Source organism: Arctopsyche grandis, chromosome 7 (assembly GCF_051622035.1).
Source record: "Arctopsyche grandis isolate Sample6627 chromosome 7, ASM5162203v2, whole genome shotgun sequence".
NCBI classification, from domain to species: Eukaryota; Metazoa; Arthropoda; class Insecta; order Trichoptera; family Hydropsychidae; genus Arctopsyche; species Arctopsyche grandis.
This window is the reverse complement of record NC_135361.1, coordinates 29,770,736-29,795,174: the sequence shown is the minus strand read 5'-3', so window position 1 is coordinate 29,795,174 and position 24,439 is coordinate 29,770,736. Positions and strand designations below refer to the sequence as shown.

The following is a 24,439-nucleotide window of genomic DNA, read 5'->3' as shown; positions in this document are numbered from 1 at the left end:
CTATGGGAAGCAGCCCAACGGAGCATTGAGGAGTTACTGAGAAATCAATAACTGCCGTTTTGAAAACGGCTGTAGGTATTCGTACTCCAAAAGTATAAATTTAGATACTTTTAAAGAAATATACATAGACCTGAAAACTTTCAATGTTTATCATGCTAATCTATGCAATGGCGATGTACTTTATTCATCGAATACAAGGTATCATGATTCCAAACATGATTATTGGACTTTTATGATTATTATTGTTAAAACTCATTATAACAATGGTGAAAGTTTGCTGTATGTATAAAATTATGCAGCGAATTATAATCTACTAGTAAGTGAAAAAAAACAGCTTATCAAGCAGTAAACTTTTCCAAGATGACGATCCTCCAGAATGATGCACACTACTACTTACTATACATAAAAGAATTTGAGTGGAGGCAGTTGCTATCATCACAACAGTTTGATGACACCCCAAAGTTGGCGATGCCATCAAAATCAAATCCACCAACGAAAATTATGACATTTATTTCATTACTATGGGAAGCAGCCCAACGGAGCATTGAGGAGTTACTGAGAAATCAATAACTGCCGTTTTGAAAACGGCTGTAGGTATTCGTACTCCAAAAGTATAAATTTAGATACTTTTAAAGAAATATACATAGACCTGAAAACTTTCAATGTTTATCATGCTAATCTATGCAATGGCGATGTACTCTATTCATCGAATACAAGGTATCATGATTCCAAACATGATTATTGGACTTTTATTATTATTAGCTCATTATAACAATGGTGAAAGTTTGCTGTATGTATAAATGTATGCAGCGAATTTTAACGATCCTCAGGAATGATGCACACTACTACTTCCTATTCATAAAAGAATTTGAATGGTGGCTGTTGCTATCATCACAACAGTTTGATGACACCACTAAAGATTGCAATGCCATTATAATCAATACTACGTTGTCCATTTCACCACCTTGATGAAGGCAGTTACATAAAGTAATACAATAGAGATATACTATGTTGCATCTTCATCAGGCAGTTGTAAACGATATTGGCATAAAGAAACACCACGTCTTCGAAAAATAAGATACGCGATGTAGTCCTGCCAAAGTAAAGGTGATACCCAGCAACTCTGGGGTCACTCACATGTGCATACATTTGCACTGGTTACAGAACTAACCGCCCAACCAAAGTGAATATATGCCATGAATAATACTAGTGGCTTGCAATGGAATTATAATGAGGATAAAATGCAAAGGACACCATTGGACTACAAATGTCCAAAAGCGCGCACATGTAAAAGTAAGTGAACGAATTCGATAATTTATGGTTTAATAGTTTCAACACGCAAGATAACTATTGGACTTTTATTACTGCTGTTCTTTGTTCAGCATGCGATAAAAATGTTGAAAGTTAGCTGGTTGGAAGACGGTCTGGATGGCTGTCACTATCATTGTCACAGTTTGACGACACCACAAAATTAGTGATACCATCAAAATCAAATCTCCTGACGACAATTGTGTCATTTATATCACCACTATGGGAAGTAACCCAATAGTGCATCGAAGAGTTACTGAGAAATCAATGACTCTGCCGTTTTGAAAACGGGTGTAGGTATTCATACTCCAAAAGCATATACTTTTGAAGAAATATACTCAGACCTGAAAACTCCCAATGTTTAGGAGAGTTGATTTAGTCATTGTATATTTAAAAGTGAGTAAAATTCAGAATTTAGTATCCTTTTATTAGACCAGAAAAATGAATGAAAGTTCAGTACCGATTTTTATACATATTTGTAGAGTTGTAATTGAACGAGAAGCTGATGTATGGGTTATGGCTGAGAAAGAGTATGTTATGAGGATGATGACTGATTGTGAGGAGGGGATGAAAGTAGCAAAGAATGAAAGCAGCAGTGGCAATAGGACCTGCAATCGATACTTTTCACCGAATAGTATTGTTACAATAAACGATTTGATTGAAAACCGAACGTGTTTGGTCTTCATCTCACCCACCAAATCTCAACCGAGGTGCTGGGCGGCGCTATGCCATAAGAAGTAAAACAATTATTAAGTATAAGATTGTCGATTCAACCTTCACAAACTTTATGTGAAGGTTTATCCTTTATCTTGGCAAGATTCAATCCAAGAAAATCCTATCAGAAAAGATGTACAAATGTGCATTGTCAAAAAAAAAAAAAAAAAAAAACAATTAAAGCCAAATATATACATACATACATATATAAAGTATTTTCCAAACTTTGATGCGGTTTCTCGAATGTACGCTCAGTCGTACTATGCACTTAGTGACTGTAGGGTACGTACGCTTAGTATCTGTACGTGTGTAGCGGCACTCGCTTATATGTACTACTAACAAACCACATTAAAGTTTGAAAAAAAATATGTATGTGTATATATATAATTATATTTCCGATTCGAAAATTTCAATAACTAGATAAATACAATTTTTCATCTAAGACACAGTTAACTTCAATAACCTAAAAATACAGATTTACAAACTAATATTAACAGTATTCATATTTACAATATGCTTTAACCAATTAAAACGATAATACAACTTATCGTATTGGCATTTTTGTGAATTAAATGTTATTTATATTTTTATAATTCAAACTCTGTATTTTTTTAAGAAACGATAAGCAAATAATTAAAATAAAATACGTTGAACATTCAGCTGATTGACAGATGAAAAAGAAAGCTTCGATATTTCAAGACATATATCAAGTATAAAGATCGAAGTCGAATTAATGCTGTAAAATCAATGTTGAATCCCAGGGAATACATGGGCAGATCAAGTGGGAAAGACGCAAACATAAGTAAGCCAAAATACCAATTATGGTCAGAAGCATGAAAGGGAAGAGGCATATCAGACACTGTATTTAATATAAACTCTCCATTAAATACAGACTGCCCACCTTATGAAGATGAAGGACAGGTTCTAAAAGATGCCACTGAAAGATATATATGAACCATTTGGATTGTTATAAAACAGATTGTAAATAAAAACAGAAAAATCCAGAATACAGATATATACATATGATATATAAACAACACATTCACAACTTAACTCAATACAGTTCATCATAAGCTACATATATACAAATTATACTAATATAATACAGGTAAAGGTTGATTACACTTTCGTTATTGCAACGGATTTCGACCACGTGTAAGAGTTGCACATAAAACTGACATTTCGAGCTCGTTCGATGGAAGCCTATGTTAAAATAACCCCAATCAAGTTTCCGCAAACTGAACATTTTCAACTCATACAAGGATCCATCTCGAGCGATCGTTAACTCTTAATAGAACACAAAGTCAGAATCAACCTTTTTTGGGTTTACTCAATTTTTTCGATTGCCTTTGCGCCGCATGTTGTTCAGACATTGAGGGCAGTACCACTTGCCCTTTGGAGGGGCTGTCACGCCGACGCAAGGATAATGAAACCACTCGTACGGACACTGAAATACACACATGTATTCAAATGAAAATTTGAGATGTGAAAGAATTATAATATACGCAAAAAAAGCAGTTCGGAGCGAAGGTTTACCTCTTCGTTATCGCAGGCGACCATGTCGCCATAGGAAACCTGGTTGCAAACGCAATAACGAGGCTCGTTCGGATCGAGAGCCCAATCGCCGTCCACCATGGATTCTTCCAAAGGCATTGAAGTTATCGGAGCCGCATTCGAAACTCCAACATTTCCCACACTGAAAGCCGAATCGAATAATGATGGTGAGGCTAAAATTAATTGTTATAAAGAACTAACAAATTTTTTTATCGTTCCATTCAATTGAATATTTTGCTTATATATAAATGAGCAGACCTATTCTTGGAACTGTAAGTCTAAATTAGATGATAAATCGAACCTTCAGTCAGTATGGAAGAATTCATTATAGTGAACTATGATTGAAAACCATTGGACTCGTAACATCCCCATACATTTGAAATACCATATGATCAACAATCAATTATTGAAATTTGGTTTATATAACATTAAAATCTACCTTTGAAGAAAATCTATTCTAATTTCTAATAGCTTCATGGTTTTTTTTTTCAATTTCATATTTTTTCCCCATTTACCACATAATCAGGAACCTAGTATGTATATCCTATAAACATTACCTTTGCGTAGGCGATGACGATCTACTAACTGAAGATGCTAGAGTCTGCTGTGATTGAATCATACTACTGCTTCCAGTTGACGAGCCTCCATAACTAGATTTCCTGAAAGAAAGACAACAATAACTATAACATTGTACTACACACAATGCAAAATCCAACATGAAACACTCCATACTTTTTATGCCTCCTGTTCGAGGAAGACGATGACCCTTGTGAATGGGAGTGTGAGTGCGTAGCCGGCGATGCCACTGAGGGAAGAGAAGATATGCTATCATGATGTTGAACAGCCTGCAGCGCTTGCTGAGCAGCTCCGGCCAAATCTCTTCCCAACTGCAGCTCACCGGGTCCGAGCACGGCTGCGCTAATTCCGACTCCGACACCAGCATTACCAGCATGTATAGCCTCGTAAGATGCCTTCAAAGACGCAGTTCGGCGACCCTGTTGCATCTGCAATTGCCACGATCATAAACACAAATGCGGCAGACTTTGCATCAGCGACTCGGCAAATATTGTACCTGTTGAGTGGCGACAATGGCTTGACTGGCAGCGGCAGCGATGGCGGTCCCAGCTCCCATGTGCCCCAAAGAATACGTGCCCGGTGTATTACTTTCGATTACGGCCCGACCGACAGCAGCCTAATCAAATCCGTTAATGTATCACAATGTACGGGTATCGAACCACAACCTCACCGACTGCCGCTTTACCTGTATCGCTAGATCGGTTCTCGACAGTGCTAAAGGTGCGGTGGCTGCAACCAAAGTGCGTCCTTCTCCGCTGCGAGTGCTGCCCCCGCCTCCACAGCCAACCATGCCAGATTCGCTAGTTCTGTTATTACTGTTGCCGGTCATGGAGCTTACACTTCCGGCCCAACTGTCTCTGCGCTTCTCTGGACGCACCCGATATCTGATTCACAAATTCAATCTTTATTGCTAGAAAATTACACGTAACACCAAGCGTATCGATGCTGATCGACAGCAGTTAGTGCACCTGCTATCTTTGTTCTGGTGAGAAGTCGGCGTAGTCGGAACTATAGTTTGCGGGGCGTCCAATTCGAGCGATCTCTTTTCAAGCACTTCCGTTATACCCTTATTGTCGGCTTCTAATTCGCACTTAAATTTATAAAGCTCAGTATCTGAAATCAAATTAATTCCTTCGTTACATACTGAATTCTTTTTACATAATATACGTATAAAATTAAAGCAAAAACCCAATACCTAATCTTCGTACATAACGTTCAACTAAGTCGTGCAATTCGTTGGCGATTTGCACCTTCTCGTCAGCATCTTCAAGTGTTTTACTGTAACCACGACGAATTTCAGCAAACTCAGCATTGGCTTGGTCTGTCGATACGTCGTTTCTTCTACACGCGCCAAAAAGCACTCTGACTCTCTTTTCTAAAGCGTCCATATTATCTAAAATACATACATATGTTTATATTAAAATGATATTAAAATAAAATACGCAAATTTTGATTAGTTTGTGTATATTGCAGGCATACTTTGAACAGACAGATCTAGTTCCCTGATTTCCGTAGAACGATCACGAAACTCTTGAGGCAGATGTTCGATCACTGCAATTGAATAAAAATTTTTATATTAGTTACATATACATACATACATATATGTATATATCAATCATATATATATAATATCGCTATTCTGTGTGTCTGTCTGAGATAACGCTCGCCGTACTATAATAATCATTTCAATTCGACATACATACATATACGTCACAACTAAACCACTGCCAAAATGTATATACGAATACGATAACAACAGAAAACATAGATAAAGTAAAAACTTCTATATATACTATTTGCTAGAATTTACCGCCATCTATTGAAAATTTGGTTAAGTAATTATTTTTTCTATGTGTGTTATGTTGTTTACATGTAGGTAGGTAGTTTTTACCCAAAGAAATGTTATAATAATAGAAGCGCCCTTTTGAATACATTTCTTATTTCAATAAACGCGAACCGTTTCCATAACTACGCAATATTGTACGCGTATACGTATGCTATTGCCGAATGCTAGCTGTCGCCATGACGCTTTCATGAAAACTGTCTAACTACGATGGGCGCTGGGGGCGAAGGCCCCGGGGCATCGGAGGCGCTGGGGGCATAGGCCCCGGGGCGCCGGGGCCCTAGGGGCGAAGGCCCGGGGTGCCGAAGGCATCGGGGGCGCTGGAGGCGAAGGCCCCGGGGCGTCGGAGGCGCTGAGGGCATAGGACCCGGGGCGTCGGGGGCGCTAGGGGCGAAGGCGTCAGGGCGTTGGCGATGCACAAAACGTAATTCATAATTCGTAATCACTTCGTGATTTGTAATTTGTAATTTCTAATTCGTGCATCAATTTCTTTTCGAAACCAGTCGTTTCGATGTCTTTAACTTTATTTTTATTCGTGTTTCAATTCCTTTTCGAAACCACCCGTTGAAATCAACGGGCATAACACTAGTACATTATATATGGACGAATATGAATGCGTGAATGCGCATGCGCTAAAGGAATATATGAATGTGTATATATGTATGAACATACCCCAAATTTATATGTATTAATTTATCAGTTTTTTACTTCATTTATGTTCGACGAGCGTTATTGGCAAACACACTCTGGGGGATGCAATATACCGGTAAACGGGACACCAGGAAAACGATGTTAATAGTCGTAAAAAATACTGTTAATTCATTTTCATTAACATTTTATTCATTTTTGACCTTTAACACTGAATACAAACATATTCCAGACTACTTAAACCACAATACGCTATTTGCATGGCGTAGCGACAAAGCCGCGCAACCGTAAGCGCGCCGCGCCGTCATTGGCGCGCATAAATAATAAAATAAATTTAATATTTAATAATATTTTAGATTTCAGTACCAGGTGCGTACGTCGGTAACTGAGGTTAAGCTATCCTGGACGCAGTTAGTAAGTGGATGGGTCACCACAGAACTACCACAAACGACACTTGGTGACTTGTATATAACGAACAGGGCGTTATTAATAAATCGAATTAAAATAAAAAAAAAATCATATAGCTATTATATAGTAGCGCGGAAGTGGGGGGGGAGGTGTGGCGCGTCATGTGACGTCGGGCTGAGCGACGGATGACACACACACACACTTCATCATTTAGAACGGGCTCGATTGGTGAACGTGCAATACGCGCACTTTTTATTACGATTAATATTACTTGCGCGCGCGCCTATAAATTACCTTACACTACATTTATACACAGTGGCGGACTGGCCATACAAGCGAACATGCCCGATGGCATGTGGGCCCCACTATCTGTTAGAAAATATGGGCCCTCAGAAAAATTAAATAACTTTGTAACTATTTCATGTGTGTAAAAATTTATAAGATATTGCACTTTGGGACCTAAAGTTTGGGTATTTCAACAAAACAAATTTCTTACGATATACACAAACAACTAATACCTGCTTTAATAGCCCAAGGATCGGTTAACTTTTTTTATTAGGCTCGAAATGGATGTTTCTACATTTGCGTGGGCCCTTTTGCCGGGCCCATTTCCAACCTCAAGATTATGTATATACCAATACCTATGTATCAACTACCTACTGAAATAAAAATGGGAATAAACAAATTTCCGTGAATAATATAAACTGAATTGCTTAAAACAATTTTGATAGGACGATTCATCATCAACCAGCGATTTAAATTTACTTCATACTTTCAAAATAACATTTGATTATACTTCGACGATATAGTAAGATTTAAATACACAATTTTAAAAAGTTTCCGAATATAAAATCTATTCCTAATCTAAACTATCTATATAGAAATATAGGATAGGGGCCCCCTCCCCAAAATCACGATTTTCGATTAATATTAATTGAAAATATTAAGAGGGCTGGACAGCAGCGCCTTGTCCATACAAACGTACTATACTTCTACCTTCCTCAATTATGGCACTAGAGAAATTATTTTTTAATATGCTATGGATATCCACCATTGGGGTGCATCTATCGTTTTATTTTTTTGATTAATTATTTTTTATATGAGCTAGGAGCCGCCAAACATCTATAAAATCGCCTCTTTTTTACACCCACGAAACGATTCCAGCGTGCTTATTTAAGTCGATTTTAAAAAAAATACGCCGATAGATGCACAGAAAGTATCTTTCTCATAACGATGATGAATTTTTTTTGGGATTTTCCTGTAAGGCCTTCCTGGTATATATGTAAAATAAAAAAATAAAATAAATAATAAAAATTTATCGAAGAAAGGAACGGTAACAAAATTAAGGTTTCAGGTGTACAGCCCTCTTAAGCATTGTTTTCAGGGACGTCATTTGGGGGGGGGGCGTAGGGGGACGCTCGCCTCCCTAAATTAAGGTATAGTGTGAATTTATAAAATATTATGAATTTAATGATTAATGAGATACTATGGATCTATGAATGCTACGTTTATTTCTTATGTATGTAACTAATAAAATAATTTGGCTAACTAATAAAATAATGGCTGCTATGTGCTTTGAAAACAAAATATTTTATTATTTCGAAGCAAGTATATTTTGGTTTTTAAGTGGTATGCCTTGGGTAAAATTCTTAGAAATTGTTCATCCAATGGAGCGAATCGTTAGAAAGGTCCCCTTTACTTTATTTTGTCTCAAAAACGAAAACGGTGTTCACGAAATTTTATATATAACTTGGCATTAGGTTTATAATTCTAGATATGAAATGTCAGTTCGATACGCCGAAAAGTTTCCGAGAAAAACATAAATATACCTCGATCTTATAGGCTAAAAGTACTACTTCCGATAAAAATAATTTGATATATACATATATAAAAATAATAAAAAGACACACAGAAACAGTGGCGTAGCCAGGATTTTGTCAAGGGGGGGGTTTTGACAGGAAAAAAGGCAAGACAATTTATATTTAATTAATATAAAATCACAACATATAAAAATAAAGTAAATACGTAATAAACATATGGTATGAACAAAATTCAAATAAAATAAAAATAATGAATACTTTAAAAAAGTACGAAATTCACAGATCCAATCTTCGCGTATTTATCTAATATTTTTTCTGCACTAAAATTTATATCCCTATGAATATCTAATAAAGCAGGTCCATTTAGTCGATTTTCCGACATCGTATTTTTTAAATATGTTTTTAGTCATCGTAATGTGGAAAAGCTCCGTTCACTTGTGTCTGTTGTCACCGGAAGTGTAGCTAGAATTTTTAGAAGTATGTAAATATTGAAGGATTGCAAATTGCAATTGCAGCTAGTGCATTTTTTGGTCGATTTTCACTAGTACTTATATATTGCCACCACATTTCCAACTCTCCAGTTAGAATGCAAGGCCCATAAAATATATCTTGGTTGTAAATTTTCCCCGAAGTCTTTATCTTATTTTTTAAAACACTTGATGGTTGAGAGCTTTTTCCATCAGGAAGCAAACATTGGAAATTTTCAAGTACATACATATATGTATGTTTACGTCCTAAAAATCTGTCATGGATTTGGGATAGAAAACTATCCAAAAATGGTACAAACGATCAATTGCGACAGGAGTGGGATATTTTGCTGCCGACTGCACTCCGCCAAGGGGGGGGTCCAGACCCCCTGGACCCCCCCCCCTTCGCTACGCCACTGCACAGAAACACACACAGAGCCACACACATTTTTCTATGTTATGTAAACGTGATCAGCGATAGATTCTGAGTTCGAATTTCCGCATGATCACAAAACTTTATTTATTGTCATTACGTTACATATGTTCATAGATAAAGTGAAAAGATAGTCGGTAGAAATTAAGTTAATTGATAGTTTTTTTGTGACACAGTTTGATGGTGGATTTTCGTTGATCATGTGAAGATTTTTGGAAAAAAAAAATTTCATATTTTATAACTCAATAAGATGTATGCAAAGAATATTTTCCAATTTTATTCCGATATAAAAGATTTTTTGAAAAAAAATTCAATTTGACCAATCTGAATCTTTTTCTTCAATTTGACCAAAGAAAAAGCTGAAATGACGTGAAATGATAGTTTTCTACCGAGAGCTAAAGCCGCTTTTATGCCGCATTATTTTATGATACATTCTATTTACCTAGAACAAGGGTTAATACGAAATATATGTGCAATGTAATTTATGGATTTATTTTGCTTTTGCCATTTTTCTTGTACCTAAATTTGTTTATTCCCGTTTTTGAAAATTTTATTAATTTTTTACCCTTGATTTTTAGCGTGATGGAAAGAAGAAAATTTTGTTATATGAGGGGGGGGGGACATTTTTTTTAACCCTGGGTAGGCCCCCTTTGACTCCTGGCATGCACTGATTTCAGTCCCAGTCCGCCACTGTTTATACATATATAACTACGCTGATCATACGTCTTTTATTTAAGAGGACAGTCCTTTATTTCACTGCTCTATTCTTTAGATTAATTTATATTCTAACATTGCCCTTTTGTCATTTATTTTATATCTATCGTTAAAATATCAACGCCAAAATATTTAAAGATGCAATTTATAAATCTTATCAAACTTGTATTGACTACACTGAGCAACAAATACAAATAACGGAAGCGGAGATTAATCAATACTTATCAAGTTTAAACTACTGAATTCGAATATGAAAATGATTTTTGTTGGTTCCTTTTTGTTTCTGAGATTTGAGCGTTTTTGAGAATTTTTACAGTTTTACAGTATTTAACTCAAAATCTAGTATTGCTACGCCAAAAGTGAGTATTGAAATGAGTCAGATGTTTTCCTATTGATTGTAAATTTTCGATGCTTTAAAATATTTATAATTGGTTATCTAGCAAATTTCAGAAGTCAAAAATATAATCCAAAACTCTGTTACAAAATTTAAAAACCAAAGCCGACAGTCCAATTAAAAGTTTTGGCGATGAGCAGTTCTGTGAAATCAAATAAAAATAAAAAAGCTTATTCTTTCATTATTTTCCAGTTTGGTTTTGCGCGCTTATGTCGAGATATCCTACTGCGCGCTTAGTGTTACGCGCCTACGTCGGCGCGCTTAGGTCGGGGTGCCCATTTGCATCGATTTTTAATATTACAAGGTTCCTTTTATTTGTTTCACTTCACAAACTATTGAGCTGAAATTCCTACAATCTTCCGATCGTTTTGAAACTTTGCCATTTTGAGCGAGTTACGATCCGCCCCAAGTGATCGTCACACAATCAGCGTAAATCCCACGCATTTCTTATCTCGAATGTATTCTAATAAATGCAGTGACCAGTGATTATACATGTGAATCCGGCACTGCGTACGCCCCACGTACTTCCCACACATCGCATATCCCAAGGGTATTCCCAAATGTGCAAGAGATTAGTGATTGTGCATGTACACTGCCAAAAGATAAACATTTCGAACACCCCGTTACTCTGGGAACAATACATCCCATTATTCCCAATGAAAAATTGTTTTAAAAAAAAATACTACTTCCGGTTTACAAATTCTGACCAAAACGTTACCAAATCTAAGTTAGTACATAAAGAATACAAATATAATTTTTCAGCTTAATACGTTCAGGGGTGTGGACAGGATCCAGGCGACAACATTTTTGACATTTCTAAGAGGAGAAAAATCCACTTCCGGTTCATTAAATTTGGTGATTTTATTTTTTATTTTTACTTAAAATCACTATCTTTATTATACACAATTAATATCACGGCGCTTAAATTAATTTTAAAGGTCAAAATAAAATAATGAAAAAATAATTAAATATTGTTTTAAAAAAAAATACTACTTCCGGTTTACGAATTCTGACCAAAACGTTACCAAATCTAAGTTAGTACATAAAGAATACAAATATAATTTTTCAGCTTAATACGTTCGGGGGTGTGGACAGGATCCAGGCGACAACATTTTTGACCTTTCTATAGAGATATAATCCCACTTCCGGTTCATTAAATTTGATGATTTTATTTTTTATTACTTTATCTATGTACCTAGTAACAATAGATGAAGTTTTGTGATCATGCGAAAATTCGAACTCGAGATTTTGACTGATTCGAACTCAAAATCGATTACTGATTCAATTTGTATCGAAGCGCTCAATTTGTATCGAAAATGCTGTCATAGTTATTAGTATTTGATAATTTGTCTGTACGGTTCAATATCGAATTTTGTTTAGTAACTTTCTTATATTCCTCAAATACATAGATAAAGTCATGGGTTGGTCACACCCGAATTTTTTTTTAGGTTTATACGAGTATATAATAATTTTATACCCATGCGATGATGTTTCATCGGGCTATTCACTAGTGGTATAATATTCATCGACTATCTTAACACTTTACTGTCCGCTCACGCGTATATGCGTGAATAAAAACTTTGCATAAACGTCCGCTCACGCGTATATACGTGAATAAAATTAGCTTGCACTTTGTGTACATACACGCACACAAAAGCAAATTCCCATACATATATGTATGCATACATATCTATATGTGTATATGTATATCTATATGTATTTATTTTAACGCTGAGATGATCATCTGAAAATCTTGATTTACATTTTTTATATAATAAAATTTTTGAATTGAGAGAAATTTTTTTTAAATATTCTCATCATCTAAACGATATAATTAATTGCAAAATTTAAAATGCAATATTTTTTTGTACCAGGGTAACCATCCTTTTTTTATAGAAAAAATTTTTTGAAGTGGGAAAAAAAAATCTAAAAATATAGCATCGTCTTTTAGCTATAAATAATTGTAAAAATTAAAATAAAATAATTTTTTGGACTGGGGTGACCAAACTTTTTTTATACAACAAAATCAGATGAAGTCAGAAAAAAAGAAAAATATTAAAATCATTTTTGGGCTATAAATGATTGCAAAATTTTTAATATAATAATATTTTGACTAGGGTAACCAGCCTTTTTTTATTCAAAAAATTTCTTCAAGTTGAAAATTAAATTTAAAAATATTCCTATAGTTTTAATGCTATAAATGATGACAAAATTTAAAATAAAATAGTTTTTTGGAGTAGGGTAACCAAACATTTTATATAACTTTTTTTTTAAAGCTAGAAAACATCTAAAAATATTACCATCATCTCTGTGATATAAATTATTGCAAAATTAAAAATAAGATAATTTTTTGACTAGGGTAACCAGGCTTTTTATACAAAAAAATTTTTTGAGTTGGAAATAAAATTTAAAAGTCTTAATGCTATAAATATTGCAAGCTTAAAATATTATTTTTGAGACAAGGCTTACCAATCATTTCATACAACAATTTTTAATGTAAAAAAACAATCAATATAATATGTAAGTAATGTTTAATGACAATTTATTATTATTTTAATTTAAAAAATAAATAAACTTAATTTAAATTTTAAAATTTGTATATCGTTGTTAAAAAATTATTTTTTAAAAAATTTGAATATTTAATAATTTTAAAATAAAATTAGATCAAATCAAGATACAGTTAATAATGTATGTATGTTTAACTTTAAGCGAGAAAAAATCCAAAAATATTCCCATCGTTTAAATGCTTTCAATTATTCTAAAATATAAAATAAAAAAATAAAATACTATAATTTTTTGACTACAGTAACCAGCCTTTTTTATACAACTAAAAAAATATTTAAATATTCCCACCGTTCTTATACAAAATTTAAAATAAAATAGATTTTCAAAATAAATTAGATTATTTTGTCAATTAAAAAAATTCGTTGTATAAAAAAAGCTGGTTACCCTAATAAAATTTATAGTATATTAAATTTTAATCATAAAGATGGGAATATTTTGAGATGTTTTCTACCTTAAAAAAAAATTGTTGTATAACAAGGTTGGTTGCCCTAGTCAAAAAATCTATTTTATTTTAAATTTTGCATAGGGACGATGGGAATATTTTTCGATTTTAATCTCATTACAAAAATTTTGCTGTATAAAAAAGCCTGGTTACCCTAATCAAAATTTATAGTATTTTAAATTTTAATCATAAAGAAGATGGGAATATTTGTAGATGTTTTCTCGCTTAAAAAAAAATGTTGTATAAAAAGGATGGTTACCTTAGTCCAAAAAATTATTTTATTTTAAATTTTGTCATCATTCATAGGCCATAGCATAAAAACAATGAGAATATTTTTAGATTTTATTTACAACTTGAAAATATTGTTGCGTAGGGGTGGGTGGAGTAAAAGGCCAAAGTCGTTTCACAGCATTTATTGGTGATTAAGGAGATACACGCACTGGCAGTGATCCGTCCAGAATGTCTTGATATCGCCTTATAACGGATAGGTCTCTCAGGGCATCTTCAACGTCCGATTTGCTTGCCTATTGTTATGGACACGTACTAGATGTCCCACACTACCGCTGTGGGTTCTGAGAACTCTACCGGAATGCGATCCCGAGTTACCGCTACTCTCGCTAAGTGCATTCGGGGGAGATAATCCTCGAAACCAATTATAACGGTCACACAGTCTCTGGGATGCTACTCGGCCTAATCCGATTGCACTTACTCGCCCTAATCCGAGTGTACGTAACAATATTTTTTGTATAAAAAAAGGCTGGTTACCCTAGTCAATATTTAATCATATTTTAAATATTGCAACTTCTTCAGTGGGATTCATCTTTGTTGAGTATGAATGTAAGTGATTAAAAATATGGTTTGTACGTTCAACCAGCTCACTCACTTCTGGGGTATGCTGGTATCACTTCTGGGGTATGGTGGATGCTGGTGTTGTCTAACACTAACCATACTTTTTCAAGATTCTTGAACTTTCGCAATTTACAAAAAAAAATAAAATGTCGTCTCGTAATTATTAATGGCAAAAGAGTATTTTTTAAATAAAAAAGTTAGAGAATCACCGAATCAAAATTGTTAATGTATTTACATAAAAAATGCAGTTTGAGAATAATTCTTGGAAAATAAATTTTATGACCTCTTAAAAATAGTTGCCTTTTTTAAAACCAAAATATCGCTTAACAAAAATGCAAGTTAAAGAAACACTGGATCTTTAAAAAATTTAAAACACAGATGATACTGTTCTCAAGGATTCACTAGTTGATTTTGGATACTAAAAAAATATACTTATACTTTACAGTTAATTTAAATTAAACCCAAATATCCTATTTAAACATTATTCTAAGCAATTATTTTTCCGAAGTTATCACAAATTGTCTCATTTTCAAATGTGTGAAAAATGATTTTATTCTTCACATTTTTGGAATTTTGATTTACCATGATCTGTCTATTACTGTCCACTACTACAAACTTCAGTTTTATGCTATTTTTATATTCAAAGGCTATTCGGATGACATTTACGTAATTTATTATTTTTTAACATTAATTCGCGTACTCCAGTTTAAAATCCCTGGTTTTAATTTTTAGATGTTTGCAGAGTGATATAATGAACACTGTTTCAAAATATCACTACAATACGATCATTATTCTAGAAGTAATCAAATGCACAAAAAAGGCTTTTTTTCTATTGAAACTGAAATCGGCCCGGATTCTGGTGAAAAAAGTCGCGCACATTTCCGGACATGGGTGAAAACAATCCACGCGTCAAAGCGGATGGTAAGGTGTTAAAAAGGGAAAAACCATAAATAGCGACTATTACGTAGCGTTATTGGAGCGTTTGAAGGACGAAATCGCGGAAAAACGGCTCCATTTGAAGAAGAAGAAAGTGATGTTTCATCAAGACAATGCACCGTGTCACAAATCAATGAAAACGATGGCAAAATTGCATGAATTGGCCTTCGAATTGCTTCTGCATCCACCGTATTTTTCCTGTTCTCAGACCTCAAGAGGATGCTTGCTGGACAGAAATTTTGCGCCGATGAAAAGGTAATCGTCGAAACTGAAGCCTATTTTGAGGCTAAAGACAAATCGTACTATAAAAATAGTATCGAAAAATTGTATGACCGCTATAATCGTTGTATCGCCCTCGAAGGCAACTATATATACTATATATAAAAACGGACTGTCGCTAAATATATATATTTGTATGTGACGGACGATCAACCGTCAACCAGTATGGGGAACAATTTTTTTTTTCTTCATATTTTCCATTTTTGTGCTACGGGCGCCGGAGGCGTCCGGAGCACTGGGGGCGAAGGCCCCGGGGTTCCGGAGGCATCGGGGGTGCTGGGGACTCCGGGGGCGAAGCCCCCAGGGTGCCAAAGGTATCGGGGGCGCCGGAGGCGTCGGCGGCGCTGGGGGGCGAAGCCCCCGGGGTGCCGAAGGCATCGCGGGCGATGGGGGCGAAGCCCCCGGGGTGCCGAAGGTATCGGGGGCGCCGGAGGCGTCGGGGGCGAAGTCCCCGGGGTGATCGGGGGCGATAGGGGGCGCTGGAGGCGTCAGCGGCGCTGAGGCCGAAGGCATCGGGGGCGCTGGGGGCGCTGGGGGCGCCAAAGGCGTCGGCGGTGCTGGGGGCGAAGGCCCCGGGGTGCCGAAGGCATCGGGGGCGCTGGGTGCGCTGCGGGCGCCGGAGGCGTCGGCGGCGCTGGGGCCGAAGGCCCCGGAGCGACGGAAGCGCCGGGGGCGAAGGCCCCGGGGTGCCGGAGGCATCGGGGGCAAAGGCGTCGGGGCGTCGGCGATGCACAAAACGTAATTCGTAATCACTTCGTAATTTGTCATTCGTAATTCGTGCATCAATTTCTTTCCGAAACCAGTCGATTCAATATCTTTAACTTTATATTTATTCGAGATTCAATTCCTTTTCGATACCACCCGTTGAAATCAACGGGCCGAACACTAGTCTAATATATAATTTGGAAAGAGACTTTGTATGTATGTATGTATCCTTCGTTCGTCGTCGTCGTCCGTAGATCGCTGACGTCACCGAACACGTGATTCGATTTTTTTTTTTTCGATCCATAGGCGCCGAATTATTTTTTTCGATTCAAGGGATTCACCCCCGCGGGGGCGCAAGGCGAGTAGTCTCATGGGGCCCCGCCAGGGGCGCCATAAGGGGCGCAGCCGCGTGGGGCCCCGAAGGGGCCGCAGCCTAATGGGGCGCAGCCGCATGGGGCCCCGAAGGAGGCGCAGCCCCATGGGGCCCCAAAGGGGGCGCAGCCTTATGGGGCGCTGCCTTATGGAGCTCAGCCGCATGGGGCCCCGAAGGGGGCGCAGCCCCATGGGGACCCAAAAGGGGCGCAGCTTTATGGGGCGCAGTCTTATTGGGCGCAGCCTTATGGGGCGCAGCATTATGGGGCCCAAAAGGGGGCGCAGCTTTATGGGGCGCAGCCTTATGGGGCGAAGCCCTAAAAGGCATTAGCTAAGGTGGGCGAAGCCCTAAACGGCATTTAATCATGGGGGCTGCGGAGGGGCGACGCCCCAAAAGGCATTAGCTAAGGGAGGCGAAGCCCTAAACGGCATTTAATCATGGGGGCGCGGAGGGGCGAAGCCCTAAAAAGCATTAACTAAGGGGGGCGAAGCCCTAAACGGCAATTAATCATGGGGGTGCGGAGGGGCGAAGCCCTAAAAGGCAACTGATCATGGGGGCGAAGCCCTAGACGGCATTCAATCATGGGGGCGCGGAGAGGCGAAGCCCTAAAAGGCATCAGCTAAGGGGGGCGAAGCCCTAAACGGCAATTGCTCATGGGGGCGTGGAGGGGCGAAGCCCTAGAAGGCAAAGGCTCAGGGGGGCGCCGAGGGCGAAGCCCTAGAAGGCAAAAAAATGTTTGTTTTTTTTTATTTATTTATTTTTTTTTTAATAAAATGTTTACTATTAGATTAGTCATGTTTAAGTGGTTTATATTATAAATACTGAGCGAAGCTGGGTAATACAGCTAGTTGAATAATAAAATCAAATTCTAAAAAAAAAAGATTTTTTCTATGCTAGCCTACGAACTTTTCAGACCAACTGTTATATATGTACTAATGGCCTGAGTGCACACACTTGTGCATTCGGTCAAAGATCGCAATTCGGATCAACGAAAGCCGCCATTTGATCGGGCGACATAAACAAAATAATTACTAATTATAAAAATGATATTATATTTCTAACGCAAACACAAATCCACCACCGTTCCCGCTACCCTCTTTCTTCTACCCGCTGCCCTAAGTGACAGCGGCATCGCGCATGCGCAAGCCCACCCTTATGCCGCGTCTTTTTCCACGATTCCAAGGGGAGAAAGAGAGACGGAGCATGCGTGAATACCGAACGAAGCCGGGTAAAAACACTAGTTTTAAATAAAGAAAAGAAAAAAGGAAAAAAAGTACAATAAAATACAAATAAAGTTAGTTATATATCCACATTATCTACATTTGTATATAATATGCACTTCGGCAGCTGAAGGACAACATAAGGCAGCTGAAGGACAACTGAAAGACAACAAAAGGCAGCTGAAGGACAACTGAAAGACACCAAAAGGCAGCTGAAGGACAACTGAAGGACAGCAGAAGTGCGCAGAAACCGAAAACGCTAAACGTTAAGTATAGGGGACACGATTGTGCGAGACAGAAAATGGACGCCCATTTGCATGACATAATAAATGCATTTCGCTAGCTGAAGGGCAAAATTTGCGCAGAAACCTTGCTTGCAACGTAACGTAAACGTAAGCTTGCAAATGGACGCCATTTGCAAGCATACGTTTAATTTAATACTAAAATATTAAAAACAAAAATTATTCAATATTACAACGCCTTCGTGATATTTGTACATTATGTACAGCGTAAATGTGAAAAAGAATGGATTTATTGTTCAATTTAACCCTTGACGATTTTGCAAGCTACGATTCGAAGATCAGGGATATGAATTTCAACAGGGTGTATAAATCACTGAAATCGATGCATTACCAAATTATTATTTTGATGAAAAGTCAAAACACCATCTCAGATGGGCACGACTTAATCCAAAAAATTATCCAACATATGTACCTATGTCAGTATCATCTGTAATGCGAGACCTAAATCTAATATTTTAATTTATTCGGAATAGTGTATTCAGATTTTTCATCTAGTCTTTGTTAATTGTAAATATGTATTTATATTAATGGATGAGTAAAGCTTTATACTACTACTGCTGAAACAAAAAAAAATTCCAGCTGAAACAAAATGGCGACCCTTTGTTCTATCATGTGGCGTAAAATGAAATTAAAGAAAATTGAAAGCTGAAACTATGTACTATGTGCAATAATTTTATTACGTAGTAATAATTTAACCAATATGCTGCCAATTGAAAGTAAATAGTACATGGGTGTGGCCTGAAAATATACATATGTAGGTATGTTAAGTTGAAACAAAATGGCGTCCCCGTTCCAGGTTCCGTTTCGTTATATAATTAGAACTACGAGTTATCGATTACGGGCTGGGTGAATTATTAAAACCGGGCCAACGACAAATCTATATTCATTAATAATTCAACATTATTGATTAATGATGTAATACATATGTCAACCTGAAATATATCGACCTTGGAAAATAGTCGTAGTCTATCCGTCGCCATTTTGATTATTCATCCGATGGTGAAAATCTTATCCGTCTATAATTGCATTTAAAATATTTTTACTTTATCTACATAATATACATATACGAAGAATAAATTAAGTATTGATATATTTTCAGAGACACATAAAACAGGTTCCGCCCAAGACGTCTTTGTTAGAACAAAGACTTGCGCATGCGCGAACAGATTTTCATCACAGGATGAAGAATCAAAATGGCGACGGATAGTCTACAGCTATTTTCAGAAATTTATATGTAATAAAAATTAAAGATAAATATCTCAAAATAACTGTAGTCTATCTGTCGCAATTAAGATTCTTCATCCGATGATGAAAATTTTATCCGTCCTATAATTGCATTTAAAATATTTTTACTTTATCTACCTACACAATATACATATAAGGACAATAAATTGAGTATTGATTTATTTTCAGAGACACAGAAAACAGATTCCGCCCAAGATTCAGTCGTCTTTGTTAGAACAGACTTGCGCATGCGCGAACAGATTTTCATCACCGGATGAAGAATCAAAATGGCGACGAATAGACTACAGCTATTTTCATAAATTTATATGTAATCAGAATTACAGATAAATATTTCAAAATAGCTGTCACCATTTTGATTCTTCATCCGGTGATGAAAATCTTATCCGTTCATAATATTTTTACTTTATCTACATAATATACGTATAAGAAGAATAAATTGACTATTGATTTATTTTCAGAGATACAGAAAACGGGTGATGGCAAGATTCAGTCTTTGTTCAAGTTTTATCAAGTCTTCGTTCTAATTACAGATAAATTTCTGAAAATAGGTGTAGTCTATCCGTCGCCATTTTGAATCTTCATCTAGTGATGAAAATCTTATCCGTCCATAATTGGATTAAAATATTTTACTTTAACATACGTATGTATATACGAAGGATAAATTAAGTATTGATTTATTTTCAGAGATACAGCAAACATGTTACGCCCAAGATTCAGTCAAGTATTTGTCAGAACAAAGACTTGCGCATGCGCGAACAGATTTTCATCACCGGATGAAAATTTCAAAATGGCGACGGATAGACTACAGCAATTTTCAGAAATTTATCTGTAATTAAATTTACAGATAAATATTTTACGACCAAGATTCAGTCAAGTCTTTGTTCTAATTACAGATAAATTTCTGAAAATAGCTATATGTAGTCTATCCGTCGCCATTTTGATTATTCATCTAGTGATGAAAATCTTCTAGAATACATATGTTCCATAATGGCTAATGAGAGTAATCATAATTTGAATTTAATTAATTTATAAATGTAGCCCAACAAGCTTTGTAAATTATATTGATGACCAAAATGAGCAATATGGATCGGATAAGAGGCAAATTTTTTTCAGAATTGTAATCGTAAGTGATACATAAAAGAGTTTTGTAAAAAAATAGATCGCATTTTAATAACAAAAAAAAAACTGGCAAAGATTTGGTCCCAGATGGTGAACGGTTTTTTATTAAATATTAAAAGTGTATACGAAAAAGTATAAACGTAGGGGGAATTAAAATATTTGTATGTGTGGAATATGGTGAAACGGTCATGGGCGACGTTATCGACGTTGGGGCCGTGCGCGCGCAGTCGACGCGTCAGACGCAGAAAGAGCCGGGTTGTTTCGCATACTCACTTTCGAGGTAATCTTCCAGGTACAGCATTTTGGCGGCCGGTTCCGGTTGACTGTCAGTGTCGGTGTCGGTGTCGGTGTCGGAGTCAGTGTCGGTGTCAGTGTCAGAGTCAGAGTCAGTGCAGTGGAGTTTCAGCTATCGAAGTAGTTGCGGTGACCGGTCGTCGAGCTCCGAACGCGAGAACCGCCAGACAACGAGTGCTCTCTTCCGACCCCTTCGGTGGAAGAGCCCCGGGTCGGCCCTTCATTCGTACCAACTGCGTTGCGCGTTCGCAACCGACCCATCTCTCGTGTTCGCCAACACCTTTCTATACTACAAGCATAATATAACACATACAAAATTGATATTTCATTTTAATTCTGCATGCCTTTTGATAATATCAACACACTATAATGTTTTTAATACTTTTCACAAGCAAAGCTGAATTTAAAAATTCTTTTTGCGTCGGAAGCCTTATACTTATACTTAAGAGGGCTGGACAGCAGCGCCTTGTCCATACAAACGTACTATACTTCTCCCTACCTCAATTATGGCACTAGAGAAATTATTGTTTAATATGCTATGGATATCCACCATTGGGGTGCATCTATCGTTTTATTTTTTTGATTAATTATTTTTTATAGGAGCTAGGAGCCGCCAAACATCTATAAAATCGCCTCTTTTTTACACCCACGAAAAGAGTCTAGCGTGGTTATTTAACGGTCGATTTTAAAAAAAATACGCCGATAGATGCACAGAAAATATCTTTCTCATACCGATGATGAGATTTTTTTAAAAATTGGTCCAGTTTTGGAGGAGAAAATAGTTGAATACGAAACCTCGATTTTGTCAATTTAAAACACGTTTTATCTGGTCGAAGCGCAACTGTCGCATTCACTCAATATATATATTGATATATATTGTCACATTCACTCAATATATACATAACAAAATTAAGGTTTCGGGTGTACAGGCCTCTTAATGGCCGCTTTAGAATGCCTCCCCGTACTACTTCACCTTTTTATTATTATTATTACTAACCTCTTATACGTTTCACATGGTTTTCGTGTAAGCGGTAATTTTTTATATCCCTTATCTCTTATCCGATCGTTTTCATACTTTGCCATATTGCTCATTTTGGTCATCAATATAAGTTAAGGTATCATCCGCAATTACGATGGTAAAAAAATATCGTATCGGGACGTTTATCTGTCACATTCATCATTCACATCGGTAGTTTAATTACTTCTCGCCCTGCCATCTCGCTGTCAAATTTTAATTATTTAAACGCCTATAACTTTTTCTTTTTTCACTCTATATTTTATTTATATATGTACATACTAGCTGAAATCGTTGCGTGCTGGCATGCGTTGCAATGCCAGAATAAGGCACGCAATTCCCGTTCCCGTTTCAAGTTATGGTTGGAGATCAAATAACGTATCTTCAAAGCCTTGTCGTCATAAACCAACTGGTAACGTGGTTACCAACGAACACATTTCCTTGACTACACAATGGCGCTTCAAACTTTCGCGTCGGTAAAATTTGCAATTACGAATATTATTATTAGGAGGTTTTTTTTTCACAGTAAGCTTCCCGGACATGCTATTATGCTTAAACTTCTAGATAAACTTTCAGTGTAATAAACCAAAAGGTTTCTGAGAAAAACATAAAAAACCTCGATTCTCTAGAGTAAAAGTACTACTTCTGGTTCAGATAAAAATATTTAAAAATATAAAGGTTATTATTTCTAGTACATGTAAAAAAAATTCAGTCCGATTCAGTTAACAGCTTGGGAGATAATTGAATTCAAAAACTTAAAAAAAAAGAGGACATCTATAAGGGGAGGTACCATTTCCAGTCAACTTAAAAATTTGAAAAAAATTTACGTCGTGTCGATAAGAATTTCAGTAACCGATACTACGTTTCAGTTCGATAGGACTAACGGTATTCAAAAAATCCCCAAAATACACAGACATACACACACATTTTTTCTAAACCACGAAAACGTGATCAGTAATCGATTCTGAGTTCGAATCAGTCAAAATCTCGTGTTCGAATTTTCGCATGAACACAAAACTTCATCTATTGTTACTAAGTATGTACATAGATAAAGTCAAAATTTGAAGTACAAGCTTTTACAAGCTGTACAAGGTTTTACAAGCTTTTTATTAGCTTCGCTCGGTTATTTACCAGTACTGAGATTGGGGGTTCAAATATGATGTTTATGAGTATGTCTATCGCTGCTGGAAAGATCTGAATGATTTTTAAATGGATCATCTCTGTTAGAGTTTTCCCATTTTATTTAACTTACTAATTGTGAACGGTACCAATGAAATAAATACCATATATTTTTAGAAATTGTATATTCCGTATATAATTCTAATATCATTAATATTATACTGGATCGTATCGACAGATCGATACATCGCGAAGGTCCCTTCCTCACAAGGTTTGCCGGCCAGTAAGCTCCACTGGCATTTCAAATTGTACTTATCCTTGACAATATACTATACGGAAATACAAACTCACTTCGATCAGAGACTAACTTTTGATTTATTTAAACGAGAATGTTATTTTATTGGTTCATTTGAGTGATTATATAAGAGTTCTAAAGATTGTGGGATTTCTCAACGCTATCTACCTACAATATAGAAACTCGCAGCTCGGCCGTGTTCGGAAACTTCTATTCGTCTGATAAAATCAATAATATCCGGTGCTAACAGTGCTGCAAACGCAAGCTAGAATATATTGTCTATTATTAGAATTTATTGTCTAGGTATTATTTTAGAATATACTACGTCTTATATGTGTTTTTAAAAATTAGCATTTCATCTAAAGTATTATTCAAATCATATTCATTGCTTTTATTTTTTTGTAGTCTTAAAGAATATATTATATAGTACAATGTTATTTTTTTTTCTTTCAGATAAAGGAATATGATTCGTCGACCGATTACAGTTATTGACTTGAAGTTGGACGATCTGCAAGAATACGATGCGATGAAAAGAGAACAAGCTAACATGAGCCAATCTGGTCAAGATCCGAATAATACGTCCCTGCATAAGCCGCCCACTTGGAATATAGGAAAAAAATCAACAAAAGAAATCCGTGATCGAATAGGACTAACGCAGCAAGGAAAACGAAGCAATTGAATATATTATATATTTTTTTTATTTTAATTTTTATTATGTAATCAAATAAATCGTGAATGTCATTCCTTTATCTTGTCGTTTTTTTTTTACAAATACTCATTGCCTAATGCCCAAATCGTCAAT

The 24,439-nt window shown here is 36.2% G+C and overlaps 1 protein-coding gene across 2 annotated transcripts; it reads right to left on the bottom strand.

Annotated features, from left to right (window-relative positions):
- Positions 1-1,717: 1,717 nt before the first annotated feature.
- Positions 1,718-23,023, bottom strand: Ing3 (Inhibitor of growth family, member 3). 2 transcript variants are annotated; one of them, XM_077435444.1, is made up of 10 exons: positions 21,188-23,023; positions 5,632-5,703; positions 5,348-5,545; positions 5,121-5,265; positions 4,838-5,036; positions 4,649-4,768; positions 4,309-4,580; positions 4,134-4,235; positions 3,559-3,718; positions 1,718-3,469 (listed from the first exon to the last, which is right to left on the bottom strand). In XM_077435444.1, exons 1-10 carry the CDS (start codon positions 21,213-21,215, stop codon positions 3,353-3,355), a joined length of 1,413 nt encoding a protein of 470 aa, XP_077291570.1. In that variant the 5' UTR covers positions 21,216-23,023; the 3' UTR covers positions 1,718-3,352. The 2 variants fall into 2 exon arrangements, with proteins under 2 accessions (XP_077291570.1, XP_077291571.1); XM_077435445.1 differs by lacking the exon at positions 3,559-3,718 and having other exon boundaries at positions 2,208-3,469.
- Positions 23,024-24,439: the final 1,416 nt, after the last annotated feature.

Coding starts and splice junctions, on each gene's coding strand:
- Ing3 (XM_077435444.1), bottom strand. CDS start 21,215: ATGCTGTACCTGGAAGATTACCTCGAAA. Junction 3,719..4,133: donor TCGTCATCGCCTACGCAAAG/GTAATGTTTATA, acceptor TTCGGCTTTCAG/TGTGGGAAATGTTGGAGTTT. Junction 3,470..3,558: donor TCGCCTGCGATAACGAAGAG/GTAAACCTTCGC, acceptor TGTGTATTTCAG/TGTCCGTACGAGTGGTTTCA.